At 36.6% G+C, this 10,147-nt stretch overlaps 3 protein-coding genes across 3 annotated transcripts; all 3 read right to left on the bottom strand.

Moving 5' to 3' along the window:
- Positions 1-152: 152 nt before the first annotated feature.
- On the bottom strand, positions 153-4,027 carry LOC107563286 (protein phosphatase 1 regulatory subunit 7-like). The gene is made up of 6 exons (XM_016248105.1): positions 3,944-4,027; positions 3,145-3,240; positions 3,002-3,057; positions 2,655-2,720; positions 2,376-2,506; positions 153-192 (listed from the first exon to the last, which is right to left on the bottom strand). Exons 1-6 carry the CDS (start codon positions 3,981-3,983, stop codon positions 153-155), a joined length of 429 nt encoding a protein of 142 aa, XP_016103591.1. The 5' UTR covers positions 3,984-4,027.
- Positions 4,028-4,524: 497 nt separating this feature from the next.
- Positions 4,525-6,575, bottom strand: LOC107563303 (putative glycerol kinase 5). Its single transcript, XM_016248142.1, has 3 exons — positions 6,292-6,575; positions 6,071-6,204; positions 4,525-5,776 (listed from the first exon to the last, which is right to left on the bottom strand). The coding sequence occupies exons 1-3, from the start codon at positions 6,327-6,329 to the stop codon at positions 5,610-5,612; spliced, it is 339 nt and encodes a 112-aa protein (XP_016103628.1). The 5' UTR covers positions 6,330-6,575; the 3' UTR covers positions 4,525-5,609.
- A 1,360-nt stretch (positions 6,576-7,935) lies between these two features.
- LOC107563305 (putative glycerol kinase 5) lies at positions 7,936-8,869 on the bottom strand. Its single transcript, XM_016248143.1, has 3 exons — positions 8,742-8,869; positions 8,581-8,656; positions 7,936-8,033 (listed from the first exon to the last, which is right to left on the bottom strand). The coding sequence occupies exons 1-3, from the start codon at positions 8,856-8,858 to the stop codon at positions 7,936-7,938; spliced, it is 291 nt and encodes a 96-aa protein (XP_016103629.1). The 5' UTR covers positions 8,859-8,869.
- Between the last annotated feature and the right edge of the window lie 1,278 nt (positions 8,870-10,147).

Here is a 10,147-nt window from a genome sequence, read left to right on the forward strand (position 1 = left end):
TATATATATATATATATATATATATATACAGTATACACAGCTTTTTAAATATCTGTAATATAGTAAAAGTATTATTTAATGATAGAACTTTAGTAATTAGAATTTAAACTTGGTAACCATGTATGAATGCATATTAGTAATTTTAACTGAACTTAGGACTGGTAGTGGTGCTTTTTTGGCCATTCAGTGTTTCTGTAAAAAAAAAAAAAAGGGGTAAAAACTAACAATAATACTTAAGATAATAATAATACTATGAATTCTAAGAACAATATAAAATGCACTAAGGATTAACGACCTGCTGGATTCATGAATATTAATCAGGGGCCCGATGTATAAATGTTGCGTATGCACAAAATGGGCATGGAAATGTAAGTTTGCAATTTTCCACACACATATCGGTGTGAGTAAATATGTGCACACCGTATGAACACTCTAGACCAGGGGTGCCCAACCCTCTTCCTGGAGATCTACCTTCCTGCAGAGTTCAGTTCCAACCCTGATCAAACACACCTGTCTGTAATTATCAAGTGCTCATTCAGATCCTAATTAGTTGGTTCAATTGTGTTTGATCAGGGTTGGAGCTGAACTCTGCAGGAAGGTAGATCTCCAGGAACAGGATTGGGCACCCCCTGCTCTAGACCATGCGTACGCACTCTATTAGCGAAATAAAGCAAACAGAATGATTTTAAAGTCTGTTTTACATTTGACATACACATTTATGACACTCAATGAAGTGAAGCACTGAAATTTCATGAAATTATCCAGAAGTTACAACATTTTTATATGAATTTAAACAAAAATATTTGCAGTGGATGTGCTGCTTTCGAACTATTTTCCTGTGGTATGCAATTTAATGTTTTAATCACAGCGAGGATTGCTTGGCACATGTTAATTCCACTTTAAATTGTGTTCTAAATAGCAAAACTCATGTTCTGAGAAAATACTTTTTCGCAAATAATAATCATCATTTTTGTGAACTTTGACTTTGTTTGTTGGCTTTAGAACATAGACGATAATGACCGATATAAGGATGTGCTCGTTGATCGAACAGTCCATTGGCTGGTTTGAACAAATTTGATGACAGTACTCTAGACCCTCTGTTCACAGGTGTTGCGCACAGACAGTAGCCTAATGATAACCCCTTTCATGATCTTCCCAATATTGCAACAAAACACCATATTTAAAAGATTTTCCTGATGTATTGTACCCTTAACGGCGTTAAACCTGGTGTCACGTGGATGGAATATGCATGGAAATTATATGCAGATTACATTACGCATATTAAAACTAGGTGTTGTAAGCTCCACATATGGCTATTTCGGGGAGGAGACGGGGTGGAGATTCATGTACGCACAATCTTCCGCTGACTGGGTATTACAAAGTTTCTGGCGAACGCATGGTTTTATAAATCTGAAAACTTTTGTACATACGCAAAATCTAGCTTGTGCGTGTACGCATACATTTAGGATGAAATCTACGTAGAGTTTTATACATGAGGCCCCAGGTTGTGCGTTCGCTCGAACTGATTTGCTGAAATCAAAATGGACTATAATAAGTGAGTTTTTCCTTCTTCCATTTAAAAAAAAAATCTCCATCCACATGAAAATGCAAGCGCATGCTATGAAGCACTGTCAAGAGCATGCCAAACCAACAGGTGGCGATATAATCTCAAAAAAAGTTTCCAGTAGGCAGAGATAACAGCGCATGCTCCGACGTCACAAGCAAAAAAAATGCCGCTTTCGCTGTCTACACGATAACACTGCAACCGGAGTTTTTGAAAATCTTCATCCTGGCAGGCGTTTTCAAAAATGTGCGGTTTCAGTGAGCTGGTGCTGCGTTTGCATGTGGACGAATGGCCTAACCACGTAGAAAAGCTACGGTTTTAAAAATAACCGCGTTCGTGTGCATAGGGCCTGATTTAGTCGCATATGCGAGTTATTCACTAGTAATGTAGAGGGTTGACATGCTTATCATAAATGTGGTTTATTCACTGTTAAGTCGCGTATGTACACTACTGCTCATATGTTTGGGGTCAGTAGTATCTTGCTCACCAAAGTTGCATTTATTTTATTTAAAAAAATACCGTGAAAAAATTAAAGCAATATTGTGATATGCTATTACAATTAAAAATGAACTCTTTTCTATTTTAATATGTAATTTATTCCTTTGATGGCATAGCTGAATTTTCTGCAGCTGTCACACGATCATTCAGAAATCATTGTATGATATGATACTTTTGACAACTTGAATGCATTATTACTAAACTGCTAAAAAAAAAACACTGAATGCAAACTTTTGAATAGCAGTGTATAAATAACATGTATTTTTGAGAAACAAAGGTCTGTACAAAATAATAAGCATCATGTCTGACTTACTCGAGCTCTGTTAAGGCCTGAAGATTCTCTAGTTTGCGGATCTGGTTGTCATAAAGATCGAGTTCCCTCAATGAGACGAGGCTGTCCAAGTTCTCAATGTGTTTGATGAGGTTTTGCCTCAGAGAAATCGTCTGATGATAGAAACAAAGAAAAGGACTCAATTTACGATCTGTAATTGGGCACAATTAATTGATACTCCAAATAAGCAAATCTACATCCAGTAACTAGACAACCCTACTATATTACCCCCCAAAAACACCCAGCATTTGATACTCTCACCTTTGCCTTCCGAAGAACCTCCAGACCCTCAATCTTCCCAATGCGACAGTGGACCAGATCCACATCCTAAAGAAATAATTAACACACAATGAATCATAGTGCTAATAACATCATCCGTCTAACCCAGGGGTGCCCAACCCTGTTCCTGGAGATCTGCCTTCCTGCAGAGTTCAGTTCCAACCCTGATCAAACACAACTGTCTGTAATTATCAAGTGCTCCTTCAGATCCTAATTAGTTGGTTCAATTGTGTTTGATCAGGGTTGGAGCTGAACTCTGCAGGAAGGCAGCTCTCCAGGAACAGGGTTGGGCACCCCTGGTCTAACCTTTCAAAAACTGAATGTTTCACCTCTTCATCTGGATCTAAGGTTATGGTGTCCATGTCAACAGGTGACTCCTCGGGTACTAAAAAGGGAAGCGAGAGAAGCGGTAAGGAAACAGATCATACAGATCATCCTTTTAATTGTTTTCCTTGCGCCAAGGTGGTCTCACCAGTCGAAGGGGCTTGCAAGGAGTCGACCTCTCCATTGAGACTCTTCCTCTTGGTCTCATCATCACCAGATTCCTCAGACTCACCCCTCCGGTCCACTTTATAATCACAGTTTTTATGAATAACAATTAATAATTAGGACACACCCACAATACTAACCGGCTTACAAAATGCCACTGCTGCTATCTGGACCAAATAATCGTGATAGCACGATTTTAATCTGAAAGCACAATTTCAAAGCCTCCATCTATTAGATGAACCCATCCCACACACACACCCTCATCCCACAACAGCAGCATGCTAGCAAACTGCTGATACAGCAGCTGGAAACAAATGGAGGCGTCGAGAAAAGCTCGATTTGTCACGTCTGATAGCTCACATTCAGGTTCTCCTACACTTTATCCATCCAAACAGGTCAGACTTTGACAAGTAACTTAATGTGAGCTGGTGGGCTACATTAGCTAACCAGCAAGGTGTGCTGGCATTGACGCCCCGTCCACTACTAAACACACACCTGAACAGAGGTCTGGCATTTAAATACACTCCAAAGAGAAACCAAGAAATGAAGCAGCCTTTATCGTCATTTCATGCGTGCAGACTATAAGAGTAGCTTTAGTTAGCTGTGTGATAAACGTAAACAATCACACATTGCAGTCTGAATGAATGGTAAGAGCACACTGATATATGAACCGATTAAAAATAAAAACTCAGCTTGGTTATAAAGTGAGAGAGCAAAATGAATAAACGGTTTTTTTAGTCTCCGTTAAAAATAAATCGTTAAAAATACACAAATCAGCTCACCTTCCATCTCTTGAGGCTCTCCGACAGATAAAGTCGCCATTTTCCTTTAATCCCGCCCACTTTACTAGATGATTGACACCTGGATCGACCAATAGCAAATCTGAAATCCGTTTCCGACGCCCATGGACTATTTATAATTACGCTTATATAATAAATTTAATACACAAAACCAAACGCAAAAAAATGCAAATTTTTGTAGCTATTATATATAAATGTTACTATTTTTTGTTCATACCAATTTATCCTCAGAATCCTATAAATACAGAATTAATGAACCCTTGATCCTTAATGAAGCCTTTTATTGTGAGACTTTATTCACTTTACACTGTTATTAATTTTATTACATTGTTCGGCAGACTCAGTTATACGACATAGGGAGCCCAAGCACTTTAGCCATCTAATTTCATTAAAACATTATTTTTTTTTTTACAATTTTAGACCCATGAATTATATAATGTTTATCGGGTCATAGTTAATGTCTAATTATGTAGTCAGAAATGTCACGTTTTATACGTCCACTGACCTCAGACTGAAAACCATTGATTTATTAGCATGACAATGCACACAATTGGACACTGAAATGGCATAATGAAAATGTATTAAAACAACTAATTTCACATACTGACATGAAACATGGCACAATGAGTTCTTTGACAATCTATTAATATATTTATCTTCACAAATATTCTGTCTATTCTCTCTTTAAGATCCTGATAAAAGCCTAGGATATTATACAGTTTCACAGTTACTCATTTCTACTACAGTTGAATGTATGCTATTATTAGCCACTGTTGATAGTATAAAGTGACAATCTGGGACACTGCAGTTTTGTATACAAACAAGCATAGCCGGTTAGATGCTTAAACCTGAAGAAAAAAAAACAACATTAGGAAATATAATCCTTCAGGTAACAAGTTTTCCATGTTTGCAGCATTCTTTTTGTATTATGAGGTACATTTGATTAAAAAAGAACCTACATAATGCCAAGACTATATATGCAATTAGAAAATATTAACTAAAATTACAATTAAATTACAACAGCATTAATGAATGCTTGTATAAATTACCATACACTAAAATGGATGCACTATGTTAACTCAGTGTATGATCAAAATAAAGAGCAGTAAGTTGAACTTACTCCCATCTATGTAAACAACACAAATTACATATAATTACAATTCTCCTCTAGGGTGAGATGTCATCCTTTGGGAGATGAGTAACGGAGGCACCTCACTGAGGATCTCTTGTACAAAAGCACCTCATTAAGGCACATAGCGAGGTAAATAAATTAATTTGTTCATATATATATATAAAAAAAAAAAAACCTAGTTGGATTAAGGCACTGATTGATTGTTAGTGCCTAATGACTAAATTATTGATTGGCAAAATCATAATACTACGAGTAGGAATTGTGCTGTAGCCTGCCGCTTCATCATCATAATACCACTGGATTCACAACTGGGTGATTTGGTTTTACACAAACAAGTTGTAAATCTGTAAAATCCCCCGTGATTTGGCAAAACTGTAACTAACCTTTGATATGCATGTTTCCAAATCCAGATTGGAAATCATACTGTTCAAGTGTTTTTCTCAGTGACAGAGAGAACTGCCCTAAACCTGTTGACATGAACATGGAGTTTACAGAAGAAACCTATATTCTGGTCAATCAGGGCTGGCTGTACCAGTGCATAGAGCGCTGAAGAGCCCTCTCCCAGCTCTGCAGTACACCTCTGTATGGGCCGCCCTTGTCCCAATCTGCTTTACTCCTTCGGGGAAGGAAATGTTGGTCAGTGGTTAAAAGCTTCTTCAGCTCTTTTTGGTTCCTCCAGTAACCTAAAGGACAGTTCAAAATAAAATGGGCATATTAACCATTTAAAGCCTGACATATGAAATACGTTTCTTTTTTTTTTAATGTTTATTGAAACTTTAGGCAAAAATCAGGGGAAAAAAAAGGTACTAGTGTGTTTTTTTGTTAAGTATTATATTTGCATCGTGTTTTTATGGCTCATTTAGTATGATAGATGAAAATATGAAATTTGTTTACCAACTATGATACGGAGTTAAAACGGATTAAGCCTAGATTAGGAATAGTTTATTTGCTGCACTCAAACATGGCTAGTTCCTTACCTGTTCCTAGTCCTGCAACAAAAGCAGCTCCAAGGCAGGACATGTCAAAGTGGCTTGGACGTTCTATCTTGCGCCCCAACAGATCAGCTGTGAGTTGCATGATGAAATTATTGGTGCAAACACCTCCATCTGCCCTGTAAATGTGTAGCAATACACAAAGGTTCAGACAGGCAGGATCAAGCTCAATGCAGTACGACAGACAAAGAGGGTGAAACCCTCACCTGATTTTAGTGATAGGAATACGGGTTTCTCGAAGCATGACTTCAAAGAGCTGCTTGTTCCTAAAAATCAGAATCAGAATTGCTGTTGAATTGTGGCATGAGAATTACAGGAATCACACAAGATGTTAAAATTGTGGTTGATACCGATCCAAGTCCAACACAGTCCTGTAAAAATTTTAACTATTTTACGGGGTTTCTTGGCGAATCGGTGACAAATTTGAGTTAGGTTTATAGGGTTCAACCTTCATGCTTAGTTAAAATGTGTTTTCTTGTCAATCATACTAAATTGCTAATACAAAAATCATACTAAATACTAATACAAATCATGCATCCCAAATTATGACACATTTACAGTGCAAACACGAAGAAACAGAAACACAATTCTACAGTATATATAGTGGAGATGAAACAGAAGAACATGAGAAGAAAACTATTGACTTTGGCCTTTATTTCTTTGATGGGGAACTTTTGGAATGGTGAGAAAGTTGGAAAGAATCTCTATTTTGAGGCCTGATTAACTACTTTAGATTGGTATAGAATGCCAAGGGATAGTGGTTTATATCCAGTCACCTTCTCATTTCTGTTTTCTGATTGTGCACCAAGGCAGATGATAATTGAAGAACTCATTTTAAGAACTTTGTGCCAATGTACTTTATAAACCAAGTGACATTTTCTTTCCTGCAAACACTGTTTGAGATAAAATGGCCTAAGAATTTGCAGGTTTTCTGGGGATAAATTTGGTGTTTTCTACAAATTTCATAGTGTGACCATTGCTTGCAGTAAAGAACTGTAGTGATAATTTAGCATTTGAGGGCATCTACTGTCTGGAATGGCTTTTTTTGGTAGTGAAAAATACATATTCAAGTTAAGAAATGTGTGCATGCTTGTAAATCCATTAGTCTCCTCCTCCTCACCTAGATCTTGGGCCCATTTAATGGCAGCACCTGTTCCAGCAGCGTTACCTTCAGCCAGATACACAACATCAGCACCAATCTTCCAGCCCACCAGCGGATAAAGGCCTATTCAGAAAACAGATATAAATAGGGACCGACAAATGGACACATCACTGTCTCCTTTCTCACTCGCCACACTGCTCCATGATGAGTAATGATTCACATCGTGCCCTATCCTGCTGTTTCCAGTGATGTACACTACAGTTCAAAAGTCTGAGGATGGAAATATTTTTTCATCTTTATGAAAGTCTCTTATGTTACTTAATATTTTGTGGAAACCATGATACATTGTTTCAGGATTCTTTGATAAATAAAACAGAGGAACTACAATAAATGTACAGTATTTGAAAAATAATGTGGTTTTTTTTACATTAAAGCATGTCAACATATTAGACAAAATACACAAAATAATGATCTTTAAAAAAGCATCATATGACCCCTTTAATATATTTTTCGATAATAAATAAAACCATTTATGGAAAACTGTGCACCAGAAAACCGTGCGCATTCATTTTGATTTACTTTCAATTGTTGTGTTCTATGACAAAATGGAACAAGTTTTGCCCTGTTCCTCAAACAAAGCAATTGTTTATTAAAGAGCATTTTTTGGGTGAACCCTCTCTTTAAGTGTCTGTTATTAAATGTTTGTACTGAAGTCCACAATCCAATGGAAATGATCAGATAACAGCAATTACACAAATATAGTAATTGGACAGTTGTAACTGACCTGATAGGAATCAAATATTGCTGTTGCGCTGGCATTAGAGTAATCAGTAGCATGAACCAGGCCTGCAAAAAAACAAACAAATAAACAAACAATAAAATAGGGGTGTCAAACGATTAATCGTGAGTAATCACATCCAAAATAAAAGTTTGTTTACATAATATATGTCTACTGTGTATATTATATGTACTGTGTATACACACACACACACACGCGTACTGTATACATTTAAAAATAAAATACAAGTATTCATTCATTCATGCTATAAAGTATCTCCATTACAGCCATAAATTCATAATTACTGATTGGATTATAATTTGCAAGACTAACCAACATGTGACTGCTTATGATTAACTACTCTTAACACCCTTTGTCAAGGGTTGTGGGCTTTCTGAGAATAGTGTCAGTCAGTGATGTAAGATATCAGATCTGTGGCACGCTTTCATTGAGCAGATCACTCTGAAGAGCCTCTTACAGATCGAACAGGTTTAATTTCAGCTACCTCTCAAAGGAATCCAGCCAGAATACTGTGCACTCAGCTATCTGATTTTCACTGTTCAAATGACTTCTATACAACAGGACAACATTTCTATTTCATAATGAAATATCCACCTTTAGTCAGTTTGTACAGCAGCCAGGTGTCTATGGTCCCAAAATAACAGGAGCCGTCTTCGACTGCCTGCCGCAACTGAGGAGAGAGAAGGTTAGAATAAATATACTAGTCCTAGAAAAGACAAATGCTGAATGCCATATTTTAACTACTCCTGGTTTACCTGAGGGATATTGTTCAAGGCCCAGACAAGACGCAGTGACACATGCTGGGTGGTAAAAACTACCAGGCTGGCTGCAAGGAACCGCTTCTGTCTGGTGAGGAAGTGCAGCATCTTCATCACTCCGTGTACCGTCTGCCATAAAACATACATGCAAAAAAAAGTTAAGCAATAAAATTTTTTTAAATTTTTTTTAAAAACTTGCCGAAATGCATTTACTCTTGGACCATCCAAGATGTAGATGAGCAGATTTGAATAAGCTTAGCATTAAATCACTTGCTCACCATATTAGTTTAGAAGTGTTTGGACTGCATTTTGTATGGAAGCATATAGGTAGCAAAATTCAAATGCAATATGGCAATGCAATATTCAAAATGACAACGCAATATTCAAAATAGCAATGTATTTCTGTATTTAAATTTACATTTTCCATTACCCACATGTGCAAAATTTGTTGCAAAAGGAAAATTTAATTATATAATTTACATTTGCCATTTCCAACAGTAGTCTTAATATGTAAACTGAATACAAATTTTAACGCTTTATAAGTTGCAAAATGAAAATATATAACACAAATTGATTTGATATGTATAACATGTCCAAGCAGAAATGGTAGCAAAATGATCATTTAAATGCTATTTGTCCTAAATGCATTTAAACTGACAGTTAGAACACTTCGGATTGCATTTTCATCATGACGCCGTGGGATATTTGTAGCAAAATTCAGTGCGGCTTTGAAAATGCATTCCAAGCTGACCATAAGATTCACTGGCAGATGAAGTATCCAGGAACATATTGAAGAGATGAATTGTAATGTTTGTAATGTCCATTTATAGTCTTTACACAGCAGCTTGGCTCCTTAAATGTTTAAAAACCAGCTAATTTCAAGACGCTGACACGGAGAACGCTTCATATATTTCTCTGTTCATGCTCCACTTCATCAGTCAGTGAATTCGACGATCTTATCAGATCTCGAGCCGCCATGTTTTGAACGATCCAAACGTAATACGTTTCCACCAATCCCTGCCTTGAAGCAATGATTGACGGAGGGTGGGCGTGTTCAGCTCGGAATGCATTTTCAAAGCCGCACTGAATTTTGCTACAAATATCCCACATGATGAAAATGCAATCCGAAGTGTTCTAACTGTCAGTTTAAATGCATTTAGGACAAATAGCATTTAAATTATCATTTTGCTACCATTTCTGCTTGGACATGTTATACATATCAAATCAATTTGTGTTATATATTTTCATTTTGCAACTTATAAAGCGTTAAAATTTGTATTCAGTTTACATATTAAGACTACTGTTGGAAATGGCAAATGTAAATTATATAATTAAATTTTCCTTTTGCAACAAATTTTGCACATGTGGGTAATGGAAAATGTAAATTTAAATACAGAAATACA

The sequence above is a fragment of the Sinocyclocheilus grahami genome, unplaced genomic scaffold (genome assembly GCF_001515645.1).
Source record: "Sinocyclocheilus grahami isolate Dianchi unplaced genomic scaffold, SAMN03320097.WGS_v1.1 scaffold866.1, whole genome shotgun sequence".
NCBI lineage: Eukaryota > Metazoa > Chordata > Actinopteri > Cypriniformes > Cyprinidae > Sinocyclocheilus > Sinocyclocheilus grahami.

Excerpts from the sequence above, each read along its gene's own strand:
- LOC107563286 (XM_016248105.1), bottom strand. The coding sequence starts at position 3,983 with ATGGCGACTTTATCTGTCGGAGAGCCTCAAGAGATGGAAG. Across the intron at positions 3,058-3,144 it reads CTTGCAAGCCCCTTCGACTG|TACCCGAGGAGTCACCTGTT; the intron begins GTGAGACCACCT and ends TTCCCTTTTTAG. Across the intron at positions 2,507-2,654 it reads AGGTTCTTCGGAAGGCAAAG|ACGATTTCTCTGAGGCAAAA; the intron begins GTGAGAGTATCA and ends TTCTATCATCAG.
- LOC107563303 (XM_016248142.1), bottom strand. The coding sequence starts at position 6,329 with ATGCTTCGAGAAACCCGTATTCCTATCACTAAAATCAG. Across the intron at positions 6,205-6,291 it reads ATTCCTATCACTAAAATCAG|GGCAGATGGAGGTGTTTGCA; the intron begins GTGAGGGTTTCA and ends ACACATTTACAG. Across the intron at positions 5,777-6,070 it reads TGTTGCAGGACTAGGAACAG|GTTACTGGAGGAACCAAAAA; the intron begins GTAAGGAACTAG and ends ACTGTCCTTTAG.
- LOC107563305 (XM_016248143.1), bottom strand. The coding sequence starts at position 8,858 with ATGAAGATGCTGCACTTCCTCACCAGACAGAAGCGGTTCCTTGCAGCC. Across the intron at positions 8,657-8,741 it reads CCTTGAACAATATCCCTCAG|TTGCGGCAGGCAGTCGAAGA; the intron begins GTAAACCAGGAG and ends CTCTCTCCTCAG. Across the intron at positions 8,034-8,580 it reads GCTGTACAAACTGACTAAAG|GCCTGGTTCATGCTACTGAT; the intron begins GTGGATATTTCA and ends GTTTTTTTGCAG.